The following is a 14,864-nucleotide window of genomic DNA, read 5'->3' on the forward strand; positions in this document are numbered from 1 at the left end:
CCCTTGCCACCCTGTTCCCTGGCCCAGCGGCTGTGTCTCACAGCTCACTCCTCCACGGGGCAGGCCTGCAAACTCGTAGGGGAGGGGGTGTCCAGGCAGCCTGAGTGTCTGCGCCTCCAAACCCATCCGAGGCTCGCTGGGTTGCAACCCCGCCATCTGCCCAGGGGCTCTTCCATGATGGGGTGTGTACATCCTGAGAGCCCCAAGTATGAGGTGTGGGTCAGCCAGACAGAGGTGCACACTGGCCCCTGGGCTGCAGCCTTTCCCAAGCACCTGACAGGACCATGGGCTCCTCCCCCCACCACCCACAGGTCCTTCTGCTCCTCAGCCTTCCGACACGTGCCGGACCCAGGCCCAGCCACCGCAACACGGGCCGTACTGGTGATCATCATTACAGAGCAACTTAAGGAAAAAGAGCAAGACTGCTGGGCACTGGTGGCTCACGCCTGTCATCCCAGCTACTCAGGAGGCTGAGATCTGAGGATCACGGTCCAAAGCCAGCTCGGGCAGGAAAGTCTATGAGATTCTTATCTCCAATGAACCACCCGAAAACCAAAAGTTGGCCTGTGGCTCAAAATGGTAGAGTGCTAGCCATGAGCGAAAGAGCTCAGGGATAATGCTCAGGCCTTGAGTTCAAGCCCCATGACCAACAACAAAGAAAAAGAGGGAAGAAAGGAAGGAAGAAAGAAGGAAGGAAGGAGAGAGAGAGAGAGAGAGAAAAGAAAAGGAGGGGGAGGAATGGTGGGGAAAGAAAGGAGGAAGAGAAGGAAGGAGACGAGGAAAGGAGAAGGGGAAGAGGAGAGAGAGTAAAAGAGGAGCAGAGAAGAGGAGGAGCAGGAGGAAGAAGAAAAGTGGGGAAAGGAAGAAGGAGAAGCAAAAGAAGAGAGAGGAGGACAGGAGGAGGGAGAAGAGGAGGAGAATAAAAGAGGAGGAGGGGAGGAGGAGGAAGGAGAAGAGGAAGAAGAGGAGGAGGCGTCAATGGTGGTAGAAGCCAGGGTAGTCAAGGTCTGAACCCCAGTTCAGAAAGGGCAGAGTGAGATGCCCAGCCTCAGGCCTGGAGAAACGGCTGACCCCCAGAAACGCAGTGGGGTGGCCTGTGGATCAGGGAGAGGAGCCGTCAGGCCAAGAGCCTTCGGGAGCCCCACCCAACCACGGCCCTGGCAGTGGGCAGGGACTTGAGCCAGGGGCAGCCGCGTTAATGAGGAGATACTGGTGCTGTGACTCAGCCCTCCAAAGGTGCCTCCATTTATTTTATTTTTCCATCATAAAAACCCAAGCTGCAACGCAGCCAGATTCCCCGTGGGGGTGGGGAGCGTCAGCAGAGCTGAGGAGGCCAGGAAAAGCCTCTCTCCACTGCGCCTCTCCTGGAGAGTTCATGGGTCCCCCCACCCCCTACACACACCGGTTCCTCCTATGGGAACAGGGCCTGGGGGGGATCTCCCTAGGGACACTGCCTCTGCCCCCCACAGCACAAGAAGGGCCTGTCAGCCTGCATTTTGCTGTCTTCTAACAAGATCGGGGCGCAAGACCCCCCCCCCCCCCCGCTGTCCAGAGATCCGTCTCAACACACTTCCTGTCAAGGAGATGGTCCCAGTGACGTCGTCCTGTCTGCCCTGTGACCCTTCTCCTGGCACCGGCCTCACTGAACCAAGTCAAGTTAGGAACGGGACAGTCAAAGATCTCAAAGAGCCAAGTGCCTGTGGGCTCACGCCTGGAACCTTCGCTACTCAGGAGGCTGATCTGAGTGAGGATCACGGTTTGAAGCCAGCCCGGGGAAGGAAAGTCTGTCAGACTCTTATCTCCCATGAACTACCAGAAAACTGGAAGTGGCGCTGTGGTTCAAAGAGGACTTGAGTTCAAGCCCCACCACCGAGCAAACAACAAAAGATCTTGAAAGTCCTCAGACGTGCAAGTCTCTACCAGGGTCACTGCCCAGTGCACAGCCGGCCTGTCTGGATGGTACCAGGAAACTCACTATTTCCAAGACAGCCCATGGCGCCCTGGGCTCCGAAAGCTCCTTTCTGCCAAGATGGCACCAATGCACTTACCCCCTGGAGCAGACTGGCAAAACCGGTGCCCGGCTTGGCTGCAGGGACCGGGCCAAGCTTAGACTGGTTTAGTGGGTACCTCTGGCCAAGTGCAATCTGAAGGCAGGAAAAGCACAAGGGCCGTCTTGCACTACCGCCAAGCCCCCGAAATCCTATGGTCCAGAAACACACAAGATCTTTCTCCATTCCTGCGGCAGGCTGGGTTGAGGAGAACCAAAGCAAGTGAGGGTTCCAAAAACCTCTCCTGGCAGTCTCATCTCACAGAGGTTCTTCGGGTGTGAAGGCAGGTGTGCAAACACTCGGGCCACAGTGGCTGAGCTAGGGAAGCCGGACTCTTTACTTCCTGGGGTTGGACATCACCTGAGGAAAGTCTGCGGCCTTTCTCCTTTTGCCTGTGCTACCAGGAAACTCCACTCCAAGAACCAGGCTAAGGAGCCTACTTGGCCAGCTCTCTAACCCCACCCTTTCTGGCCTTCTCACCGTGGAAGGCTGAGCCAATATGCCGTGGGCAGGGGCTTCTGCTATGACACAAGAGAATCTCTGCTTGGGGCTTCAGTAGGATAAAGGAACAGGCCTGACTCAAAGTATGACATCCAACTTTCCCAGATGATGTGGCTACAGCCATGTGTGGGTGGTACGCGCGCACCTGCGCATGCGTGCACACACGCGCGTGCGCGCACACACACGCACGCACATACTCACACACACAGAGTCATGTCTTTGAACTTGCCCTGTCTATCTGGCCCTTTCCCCGGGGGAGGCCTGCCTTGGATCCTGTACTGGGACAGCTCCTCACGTCAAGCTTCCCCTGGGAGAGGGGGCATTACAAACAGATCCCAGATCATCAAGGGCAACGGTTGCTTTATAGCTATGTGGATCCTGGCTCCCAGTGTGTTCAGGCCCAGGAATCAGCTCTGTGTGTGTGTGTGTGTGTGTGTGTGTGTGTGTGTGTGTTGGGGGGAGTGTACTCTTAGGGAGCTTCCCAACTGCAGGATGGATTTACCTGTGTCTGAAAGCTTCCTGCTCCCCTCCCCCCGGCTCCCTCCCCAAGGGAAATCACTCTAAAAGGGCCTAATGGAACTATGTCCTCTCTTCCTCTCTCTGCTCCCTCCCTTGCTCTCCTCCTTTTTTTTTTTTATTAGCATTTGTGGAATTTATTCCCAAACTCTCCTAATCTTCCGTACACAACCATTTGATTTGCATAACCCAACCCCCTCTCATAAAAACTGGCTGCTAGTTTAATTAAAAAATGTAAATTTGCTGTCATCTCGGGGCCTGGTGAATTAGGACGACATCGGCATTTTTTATTGCTAAAGACGTCCAGATTGATCCAGCCCTTGGCTGAACTGTGGTGAAGGAAAAGGGGTCCACACGGTCTTGAAGGTCTTGAGGTTCTGGGTCCCCTCCAGAGAAGGATCCTCCTGCCACTGATTTACTTGTGACCAGAGTGCTTTGGGACAGGCCATGTGTCCGGAGCTGGAGGACCGTCAGGCACGAGCCTGATCTAGTACTTGTTGGCGGTCCCTGGGGCTGGCAACCTTTTGGGGGCCTGTGTCTCCAGCCTCAAACTGTGCTGACAGCCAAAGCCGTCCCTGGGCTGTCCCCAAAGGAAGAGAGCCCCACACTGCGCCTGGCTCGGGGCCTGGCTGTGTCCCCTGTGGGCTCGGGAGGTCAAGGGAGACGTCCCTAGGTCCCGCAGATGGGCACTGAATTGCCCTAGAGTCAGGCTTGGGGGAGACAGATCTGAGTCCCCATCTGCTTCCCTTTTTTTTTTTTTTTAGAAGTGCGAAAAAAGTGCTTTTCTTCTGAAGTGCTGAGATTAAGTGAAACTTCCAAGTTCAGAGAAGAGGCAGACAGTATTACCAGATGCCTTCTCTAGGAAACAGAACGTTGACATCCTGGACCTCCCTTCTCGGCATGGCCAGAGTCCAGGCGTGGGTCCCACTGGGAGTGGGAGTGGCCGCTCCACTAACCTCCAGGGCCCTTCTGGCTTCTAGGAAAAGTTTCCAAAGATGCTCCCTGGAGTGCTGGGAACAGTCAGTCTTCCTAGGGCCCCAAGACATGCCACAGGAGGCTCTGTCCCGTGCTTCCTGCCAGGCACTCAGGACCCCTCCCAGAAGAGCTGTGGCGTTGTGACCCACGGCGGCGGTGGCCTGGGAGGGACTGGCATGGCAGGAGGAAGGGTGCCAGCTCCAATTGGCTCCCTGGCTAGGAGGAAAACAGGAGGGCCTGCTTTCCAGCTGAGTAATACCTGGGTCCCTTGTGCCCGCCCACAAGCAGGTTTGCCAGCTCCAGGCAAGGCAGGGGGTGGTGCCCAACTCCTGGCCCATCTGAGGTCTGCTTCTTGGCGGGGATGGGTGGGGGCCTCCTTTCTGAAGAAAGGGGGTGGGGTCTGAGAGGGAGGCGATGAGACACCTGATTAGTGAGAGGGGCGGGTCTGTTCTCTGTGGGCGGGGAGGGCGGGGGTGGGGGGAGGGCAGGGCGGCCTCAGATACCTTCAACACTTTGCCCAGCAGGGGGTGTCACACTCTACCTGGGCATGGAGGTCTTGAGGACCTCCAGATGTCATTAGCCAAGATCACACCTGTCAGGACAGAGTCAGAACTCTGGAAGTCCTGTCCCATCCCTTAGATCACACACCCTTTCCTAGAGCCAGCCACCATGCCATCTTTCCCACACTGCCCACATCTACTGCCCCTCCTGACCTTTCGGTCTTTCCTTTGACCTCGGAGGGTCAGAGGGTCAGCTCCTGAATTCACCATGAAGTTGGACCTATCAGGAACAGTTCTAAGACCAACTCTAACACAGGCCATTCTCACCGTCCTTCATTCTCCTAAGCGAGACAGATGGAGGTCTGTTTTGATGAGTTAGCAACCAGTTTGTGTCTTGTAGGAAGAAGGGAGATGGTTTTGACCCCTGAAGATGCGAGGGGTCCTGGTCAAAACTTAGGTTTTAATAAAAGAGGGCTGGAGGAAGCCCAAGGAGAGCCTTAAAGCAAGCCTCACTCAACTCACTTCCAGGGAACTCTTGAATAAAATTAGACCAAAACTAGTAAGATACCAAATTCTCAGGACGGAGTCTGCCCCACAGGCCAGCCGTGTGCTATCTGGAGCTTGACCAACAGCTTCTTACCAGATTCCCCAAACTCACAAGCCTAAATTTAGGTCTGATCCATCAGCACCTCCCAGGGTGGGGGCTAACAAGGGGACTGGGAGAGAGTCCTGGGCCCCTCACTTTGAACTGATAACAGCAGCCTCAGCCCACAGATTCTCAGGTGAAAAACACTCATTAGCCATAATAAGCAGCTTGATCATCCGACACAGCCTTGTCCCAAATAAATTAAATTCCTTTACCTTGAGACAGTCGCCCCGAAACCAGACTAACCACCTTTCCCAACAGGACGCTGTTTCAAAAACTAAACCACCACCCCCCACTAAAAGAAATAAAAATAAAAACACACACCCCGTAGCTTAGACACACAGAGATCTTTGCAAGGGGAAAAACATACATATATATATATATATATATATATATACACATATATATATTAAACAAACAGGAGAACAAAAACCCCCAGCAGAACCCCCTAAGTCCTCTCTCTCTCTCTCTCTGCCCCCCCAGCTCCTAGTCCTCTCTCAGTTCTTTCATAATGACAAGTATCAAATTAGTCACAGTCACTAAGCAAGTAGCAAATAATCACACTATCGCCATCCAGAAAGCCAAGCCGGGAAGGCGGGCCCCGGGGACGGCCCGCAGCCCCGAGCGGCCCGACCGACTCCCCGGCGCCGGCCCGCACCCCCACCCCGCTCCGCCGCCCGCTCATTGGGCTACGAAGAATAACTTCCGCGAAAGAGCCGAAAGAAAAGCGAAAGGGCCTCCGCGGGCGCCCACCGGCCGTACCTGCTCCGAGATCCATCCTGCGCTCCTTGGTCCCAAACTCTTCGAGGAGGAGCAGCACGCCGAGCGGGAGAAGGGGAGAGAAGAGAGGGGTGTTCAGTGTCGGGCCGGCTCCCGGGCCCCGCCGGCCCGCTGTCCCCCCCCGCCCCCCGGCCGGCCCGGCGCATCCCGGGCTAGCGGGGCGCGGGCCGGCCCGGGCCCCGATCGGACCCGGAAAGTTTGCTCGGCGCCTCGCGCCCGCCCGCCCGCTCTCACGCTCCGGCCGGCCCGCACGCGCCCCGCAGCTCCGAGCTCCGAGCGCGGCGGGCGGCCGCGATCCACCCGGCGGCCCGGGGGACCCGGCGGGGCTGGCGAGGCCGAGCTCCCGGCCCCCCCGCCCCCCCGCCCCCGGCCCCGGGCCCCGGCCCCGGCCCCGCCACTCCGCCCGGGGGAGGGGGGGGGTCGCCGTGCTCGCCCGGCCCGGCCCTCCCCGCCCGCTCCCAGTACTCACCATAGTCGGAGAGTCGAAAGCCGAATTCACTTAAATAATCAACTTTCATAATACTTAATTAATGCCTAATTGCAACTGATTACTCCCCGAATAACAAGTTGTTTTAAAACCCTGATGTCATTGCTCCTGACGGTAACACTCAGGGTAACAGTTTGGCAGGAGGGAGCGGGCGGGCGGGCGGGCGGGCGGGAGCGGCCGGGGCGCTGCCAGGCGCCGAGGTGATTGGCAGGGCGGCCTCGGCCCCGCCCCTCGCCGGGCCCGCGCCGCTCCGGCAGGTGAAAGATCAGACTCGGCCCGCCCGCGCGCCCGCGCGCCCGCCCGCCCGCCCGCACGCACGCACGCCCGGCCCGGCCCGCGGGGCTGGAGGTGAATGGGCGCGCGCACGCGCCGCACCCGGAGCGCGCCGCGCGGCCCCGGGGAGGCTCACACGCCGGGGGCGCGCGCGGCCGGGCGGCCTCCTTACTGGCTCCGTCACTCCCCCCCCCCAACCTTTGACTTCAGGAGGAGAGAGGCGGGGACTGGGCCCGGGGGGGGGGCGGGGAGGGCGCGGGGACGGCGCTCGGGCACGCGCCGGCCGCTCGCGGGGGCGGGGAGGGGGGGGGGCGGCCGTGGGGAGCGCGCACACTCGCCCGCGCCGCTCCGGCTCCGCGAGCGCGGACCGACGGTCGCCCCGCCAGCTCGCGCGCGCGCGCCCGCGCGCCCACCCGCCCGCACCCGCAAACTTTTTTTTTCCGCGCGGGCGGGTGCGGGCAGGCGCGGGTGAGAGCCCACGCGCGGCAGGGCGCTGTCGGGACTCGGCGGGTATCGAGGGAGCGTTCGCCTCCTTCCCCCACGCCCCACCCGCGCCCGTCCTTTCGCCGCTGTCACTGGGAGCTGGAGGAAGAAAGGCGTCCCCGGGCCGGCGGGGCTGGGCGTGTCCGGGAGAGTCGCTCGTCCGCCGGGCGCTCCCCGGCGCGCGCACCCCCGCGCCGGCCACGCGCTCCGGGGAGAGCGCGCGCCCCCGCTCCCGCTCCCGCGCGCGCGCGCCCGGGCACCCGCTCTGGGCTTCCCATCGCTTGGCTTTGGGGTTGCCTTTCAAATGGGCCTGGGCGCCCTTCCACGCCTGCCCTGGGGCGCTCCTCCCTCCGGGAGACCACGACCCTGGGCCCCGGGTTTTCCCCCTCCTGCTCCAGCCCGAAGGTGGGGTGGGGGCCACCGGCACTGCCCGACGCGCCCCTTCCTCCCGCCTTTTCCCCATCCACCCATCCCGGCCAGCGTTGCCTCCCTCCACCGGGGCCCTTGGGGCCGCTGCCAGGGACCCAGCGCCCCGCCACTTGCTTCCCCGGGGTCCCAGGGAAGGGCCCTGGCCCCTCTGACGTGGGACCTCATTTCCAGCCCCTGCCAGCCTGCGGCTGGACCAAACACTGTTCCTCCCGGAGATGCTTTGATGGGCCTCTCCGCGGTTCCTCACCACCATCCCTGAAGGCCCTGCTGTAGCCATAAATGTTAATGGCCCGAGTTAGCCATCTGGCCTGGAAGGGCTCGAGAAGAGCGCCTTGTGGGGAGCAGGACCAACTAAGTTTTGTGGTGCCACCGTCCCCAGCCCTCTCTCCCCCTGCCTTCTTCTCTCCCTTCCGTCCTTCTCCCCAGTTTCAGAAGAGGCCGCCCTGCCTTGGCGGGGAGGGAGAGCAGGGCCAGGCTCTCCCTGGTCTGGGAAGCATTCCGCAAAATGGCGCTGGCCTATTTTTGCAATATTTCTATTTTGCAAAGGGAGGGGCCCAAGGAGGCCTTGGGGCAAAGACGTCAATGGAGTTAACAATCTACTCTTTCTCCTACTTTCTCCTTCTTTTTCTGTTTCAAATTGTTCTTGAGTTCTAAATGGCCTCACAAAGAACGTAGCCTCGTTCCCTCTTTCCATCTCCTTCCCCGCTGCCTTTTTGGCAGCCCCCTCCCCACCCCCATTCCTGGCTTCCACGCACCCTGCAGACCATTCCCATTCCTAGGCTCAAACAGCAGCTGGAGAGGCCCAGATTCACTGAGGTTAAAGCCCTGAACAAGGGAACACGGGTCCTTAAACCAATCCACCGTCTCCCCCTTAGGCCTCCACGGGCCCTTGGAGGGGCACATCTACACCCAGAGATCCTCTAGAGCACAGGCCTGCTGTGGACGCTGCCACCCAGGACTCCCCAAAGCAAGACTCTGCTCTCTTCAGATTTGCCTTGTAAAGCGATCCCACACCCAAGATCGGAGCCTCTGCCTCCCTTCTAGGCCACTAGGTTTCTAGAAGGAAGCCCGATGCCAGGGACAGATGGGTGGTATCTGAGTGCATTTGAAGATATCTGCACAGATGAGGAACTCCCTGCCTAGTGGACCTACACCGATTCTGGCTGGCTTGGTGTTGGGCAGCGCTGACCTCTGAGGAGGGTCTGGGAAGACGAGAGAGAGAGCATCTTTCCTTCCATTTCCCAGTAGGGCCAACTGGATTGGCTACCCAATAACTTCTGGTCTCGAGTGAGTACGGGCTGGGGAGGAATGGCTGACAGGACAGGTTGGAGAAAGCTGGGAGAAGACAGTGCACCAGAGCCAGCTAGAGGTGCAATCATGCTGCCACCCTTGGTAGCACCCTGTGGGCAGCCTGGAGAGCCGTGGCCACCCTCAGCCACCGTAGGCAGAGCAGGCCCTGTCCCCAAGCAGGACGCCTTCGGTGGAAGTGAACAGATCAAGGAGGCAAAAAAAACCAAACTCAGGCCAACTTGGCATTTGAGGCCTAGGCAGAGGGCTGAGGCGTCAGGCTGGCGATGGAAGATCCCCAGCTCTCTTCCTCTCTCTGCCTCTGCTTATGCGCTCACCGCAAGGGGAGAGAGCTGGAGCTCAAGAATCAATTAGGATGAAGACCCACGTTTGCCTCCGTGACCCGGATGCGAGAGACCTCTGAGGTGCAGAGGCCAGGCCACCACGAAGCCATTGGTGCCCGGCTCAGCGAATGGAACACCCAATGCTCTACGAGAGTTCCTCCTGGACTCTAGGCCCTGGCTTCGAGCTTTCTGCTCCTGCTAGGACACCCACCTCAAGCAAAAAAAAAAAAAGTAGAGCAGGGACACCCCTAGCAATCCTACCCACCCGGCGATCCCACAGGGTCACCCCCTCTCCCCAGGCAAACTGCCACCCTGGCTCCCGTCTTTCTGCACCCGCAGTGTGCCCACTCACTCCCTCTCCCTCCCGAGCCCCAGGCCTTCTAACTCACCAACCTGTTTACACACCAGGTATCTCATGCTTTATCTGTTCTCGTTTTTGAATTGGTAACTTTCACATAAACTCGAACAAAGCTCCTTTTGTTCTTGCACCCCACCCCAGGATCCCAATAAACTGGTTCCCTCTGCAGCGACTGGGCCAGGGTACAGAAGCCTTGGCCAGAGGACTGCGTGTGCATGAGAACAAGCATGTTCGCACCTGCGAGGGAGCCCGCGTGTTTGTGTGCGAGTGTGCTCCTGAGGCTGATGATGGAAGAGGGTGTCAGAAAGCACGGCAGTGAGCCGTGTGGATGGACCGGAAGTGTTAGGGGGTGGGGGCGGGGGGGGCACACAAGAGGGCAGCGCTGAAGCGCCATGGCTTGCATGCAGCCAAGATCATGCGCCACAGACAGGCGGGTGTCAGAACAGGGGGCAATGGAGGATGAGGAGGAAACGGAGGAGGAAGGAGCAGCAGAGCGGGTGGCGGAGAGAGGAGCCGAGGCCGCGCTAAGTGTAAGGCAGACACAGGGATTGCATTATGGCAGGACCGGGGCTGGCACGGCCGCACGCTCGGCCCATAATCCTGTTAGCCAGCAATCTCCATTCCGAAAGAGCTTCATTTCTTTGTGAATATTTGTAAACTAGATATCTAATGGAAAATTATAGGAAAATTATAGTGAAATTCATGACGGAGAAATCCGATTATCCCTAATTCAATTATGCCATCTTAGCCCACACAGCACATTTCCCATTTTTTTCCCATAAATACCGATGCCAGGGGTCCCGGTAATCAAATAAAATTGAAAATCATCTTCCCATTAAATTCAATTAGCCGCAATTTCTAAAGCCTATCAGAGATTTTAATTACTAAATTATAAAATTCTCCAATGCTAAATTGAAACCAAAAAAAATTGCACATCCTTATATTTCAGAGAAAAAAAAAAAAGGGCCAGCAAAAATCCTTGAAAAATGTCTTCCTCTGTCCAGTTCCAAAGCAGCTTTCTCACCTGGAGGGACCTTTCAATGGCTGTCTCCTTGCCCAGCTGGGATGAAGCCAGGGTACCGAGAAGAGGGAGTGGGCAGGGGAGGGACTATGGCGTACCAGCCTAACAAGGGGCAGTCTGGGCCCCTACCCAGGACCAGCGTGGGCCCGCGAGCCTTTCTCCTTCTCCTGGCTGACCCGGCTTCTCCGTGGCCCTCGGCTCTTGCCTTGCTCCTAGGAGGTCTCTAATTCTCAGGGCCATCTTCTTGGCCCGTGAGCTAGGCTTGGGCTCAGGCCACCGCTTGGCATCAGGACTCCATGTAGTTCCAGGGCAGCTGGGTAGATGTAGCCAGCAACTTGCCCGGGCCCCAGCTCTCCGACCAATCAGCCAGGATCTGATAGCCCAGGCTGGATCAGAGATGGGAACGACAGGAGCCAGGTATTGCGAGTAAACAGATAGCACAGGAGGGTTCCGTCGCCCACAGTCTTCTTCAAGGCATTCGCAGGAACCATAGGTCCTGGCAGAGGACCAGACTCCCGGGGTAAGAGTGGCATGGGCATGGCTCAAATCAGGCCTCACCCTATGCGTCCAGCCCTTTCCTGCCCCTGGGAAGCTAGCCACCCTCAACAGGCCAGAAGGAGTCTGCTGGTCCCCGCTGGCCCCCTTGGGGAGTCACACTTAAGTGCCCCCCCTACCCAGGGAAGAGCTAGCCCAAATCCCAACGGTAGCCCCTCCCCCCCATACCACTTACCCGCTTCTAAAGGGTGTTCTGTGAGCCAGGAGAGCCTGGGGAAGTGGCATCGGTGGTGGCATAAGGTGGCTCAGGGTCTAAGACCCCAGCCAGGGGGTGGGGGGAGGGCGGCCGACGGCCCCGGCAGGCCCAGGGCAGTCAGCACAGAGCTGCCGGCAGCCCAGCACCCAGGGCGCAGCGAGCAAGTCTGATCTGCCAGGCAGCCAGGAGTGCCAGTAGGGGAGGCACCCGCAAACAAAACAAAAACAAAAAAGTTAATTATCTTTGGCTTTTTCTTAATAAATATCCAAACTGGCCCGGCCGGATCCTCCGCTTTAGAGGGAGAGAAGAAGGAGGAAAAAAAAAACCCACACTCAACCCAACAGAGTCATTCTCTTGTCTACTTTTCCCTTTGTCTCTGGTCTTCGTATTTATCTCTTATCAGAAGCAGTGACAGTTTCACATTAATTCCTAAATTTTGCAAATGCAAGAGCTTGTGTGACAAAGCTGGCTCTCTCTTTCTCTTTCTTTCTTTCTTTCTTTCTTTCTTTCTTTCTTTCTTTCTTTCTTTCTTTCTTTCTTTCTTTCTTTCTTTCTTTCTTTCTTGTTTTGGGGTGTGAGAGAAGAAAAAGGCAGGTGGGACAAAAAAAGGGTGAGAAACAGCAGAAGAGAAGCCAGAGAGAGCAGGAGGGAAACCGAAGGGGGCCCCTAGGATGGGCAGGACACAGGGAAGGGGCTGGGGGCCTGCTCTGTGGGTACAGCCCTGCCCCTGGCCCTGACTTGGGCAGGGACTGTTCTGGAATGTTGTGTTGGCACTTCATTACACTTACAATTATCACAAGACATGGGGATTTCTCATTTTTAAAACTCCCAAACCACCTGAGCCTCATTGGCTACTTGGGCTGTCTGGTTGCTACCAGTTCCTGTGCCAAGCCAGCCTCCCGAGAGTGAGAGCCTGGCTGTGGAGGTGGGCAGGGGGGCGGGGCCGGGGGCGGGGCCGGGGGCGGGGCCGGGCGGGAGGGGGCTGTTCTGAAAGAGGTGTGTGGAAAGCTCTTCTGCAGTCGCCAGCGTACCTGGGGAGAGGAGAGGTGCATGTTGCTGCCTGGGCTATGATGTCTGGATGGGGCATGTACAGACCCAAGCCCAAACCGTCAGAAACGCGTGCTAGGGAGTGGGGCGTGTGTGTGTGTGTGTGTGTGTGTGTGTGTGTGTGTGTGTGCAACCAGGACACTGAAAAATCCCTCACAAGAGCACTGGCTCTAGAGTCGCTCCATCTGGATTCCAACCCCAGCTCCATCATCTCCAAGCCACCCACACTCTCAGAGCCTCCCACCTACATGAGTGGGGGGCTTAGGTTTGTAAGGAGTAGGGTGGCGAGGGGTCTTGAGTTTCTTTTAGGAGGCTAAGATCTGAGAATTGTGGTTCGAAGTCAGCCCTGGCAGGGGAGTCTGTGAGGCAACCTATCTCCAATTAAATACCCAAAAGTCAGAAGTGGATGGTAGAGCACCAGCCTTGAGTGACCAAAGCTCAGGGACAGCACCCAGGCCCAGAGTTCGAGCCCCTGTACCTGCACACACGCACGCGCACGCACACACACACACACACTCACAAATGATAGTGGCAATGGCTAACACAACCTCATGAATACACTAAATGACACTAAGCGGTGTGTTTTTAAAAGGGTGAATCTTTCGGTATGTGAGTGACATTTCAACCAAGTGGTGATGGGGGAAAAAAAGGTGGGAAGGGAGGAGAAAAGGGAGGACTCATCACAACCCTGACTGTGTGGCGTTGTGGGGCGGGCACAGGACCTGGCACAAGGTAAGTGCTCAATAAAGGACCCGCTGTCCGTCAACAGCAAGCCTGAGCTGGGATCCGTGGGCACACACTAGTCAAGCTTACAAACGCCTCCTTGGGCCCCTGGCTAGGGCCGGCAGGTTGTCAAGCTGCTCAGCTGCCCCCAAGGGCCTGGTGGGGGCTCTTGGGCAGCTGCTCCCTGGCAGGGGTGGGAGAGGGCACGGCCTCCTCCCGCCTCCCTCCAGTCCCTGGAGAGGAGGCTGCCCACCGTGGCAGGCGGCCTCCCGGGCAGCGCACTTGCCCGTCTCACAGACATTCATATTCTCCGTGTGCAGCAGACCGTGAATTCACCTTCATACTAGTTACAGGGTTATTTAGCATCTTCTGACACTGACAATCACAAACTTTAATTCGCTGCTTGGCTTCTCGCTACCGTGCCCTCTTCCCACCCCAAAATCCTTGGGAGAGGATGGGAAGGACCAAGGTCCAGCCCTCTGGTGCCAAAGCATGCCCTTTGGAGTGATGGAGTGATAGAAGGAGGTGGGGGTGGTCGGCAGAAGACGATGACGGGGCGCGGACTCGGGGGGAGGACCGAGTGGGAGAGAGGAAGTACCACCAGGGCTAATGGGAGCTTCCGTCCCGCTCCTCCAGCCTGACACTAATGTATTCAACCTGACATCCTGTCTCATCGTGAGTGACGCCTCCGTCTATCAGGCTCCTGGGCCGAGGCTGTGGTCAGGACTGACGGGGGGCCTGGACTGAGCCTGGGGCTGAGCTCCCAGGACCAGGATGCTGGCCTGGGGCTGGCTCTTCGGCCTACTGCTGGCCTAGCAGTGCCCATCGAGGAGGCCGGTCCTACCAAATCCTCTCCTTCCCTCCTCCTTCCCTCCCTCCATGTCTTCCACTGGTCTCCTGCCTGAGGCGGGGGGGGGGGGGCTCTCCTGGTTTACTGCTTTATTTCCTCTGTCATCGCTCGGTGAAGACCCTGCGACATGGCCCACCAACAACTGAAATCCCACGAAGCTGACCTGAGCACAGGAGGCGGGGGCTGTGTCCTCGCTCGTGAGGGGAAGTCCTGCTGCTTGGCTCACTCCCAGCCAGCCCTGACTGTCCTTTCTATCTTCCCCCTTGTCTTCCTTGTGCGTCCACATCTTTCCCAGGAGTGGCCCAGCTTCCAGAAAGTCCGCGGAGCCCTTTCCATCGCCTCAAACGCCAGTGTAGACCCGAGATCTCTCCTCTCGGGGACAGTCTGCTCTGAGAGCCGTCTGCGTAGGATAAGGAGTTCTCATTCACCAACTCCGAGCCCGCCCCAGCAGCTACTTATTCACCATCCCCAGGAGTAGAAAGCCAAGCCAAGAGGACTCACAAGGACCCAAGGCCTGGCAGGCACTGGGCCAAGGAGCTTGGAAAGGGAGATGCAAGGCCAGAGGCAGGAGGGAGGGAGGGGAGAGGCAGGGAAACACATCAGCAGGTCCAAGTGTGTGGTCACTTCCTCCCGGCTCCATGGTGCTGCCCTTCCCCTGCCAGCCAGGGAAGTGGCCAGCATGGCCTGGGCAAGAGAGATGTCAACGGGGCCTAGGGGAGAAGGGGCTTGTTGACTGCAAACTGTCCATTATGGCTCAGATTATAAGCATATTGCACAGGGCTCTCTGCACGATGCCGGGGAAATCCAATACGCTGAAAGGTTAATGCAATCAATTAGGGTGACAA

At 58.1% G+C, this 14,864-nt stretch overlaps 1 protein-coding gene across 4 annotated transcripts in view; it reads right to left on the minus strand.

The window, feature by feature from the left end:
- The window catches only part of Casz1 (castor zinc finger 1), a 117,043-nt gene that overhangs the window by 44,436 nt on the left and 57,743 nt on the right, over window positions 1-14,864 (minus strand). For 2 of the 4 annotated variants that reach the window (XM_048350219.1, XM_048350218.1), the window contains exons 1-2: window positions 6,436-6,608; window positions 5,949-5,987 (exon numbers count right to left, since the gene is read on the minus strand). In XM_048350219.1, the coding sequence (XP_048206176.1) occupies window positions 5,949-5,987; window positions 6,436-6,484 (88 nt within the window). In that variant the 5' untranslated portion in view covers window positions 6,485-6,608. Of the gene's footprint in view, window positions 1-5,948; window positions 5,988-6,435; window positions 6,609-11,378; window positions 11,891-14,864 lie in introns of those variants that run through there. The other 2 variants (XM_048350221.1, XM_048350220.1) reach the window with 2 other exon arrangements.

This window comes from Perognathus longimembris, chromosome 7, assembly GCF_023159225.1.
Source record: "Perognathus longimembris pacificus isolate PPM17 chromosome 7, ASM2315922v1, whole genome shotgun sequence".
Classification (NCBI taxonomy): Eukaryota; Metazoa; Chordata; class Mammalia; order Rodentia; family Heteromyidae; genus Perognathus; species Perognathus longimembris.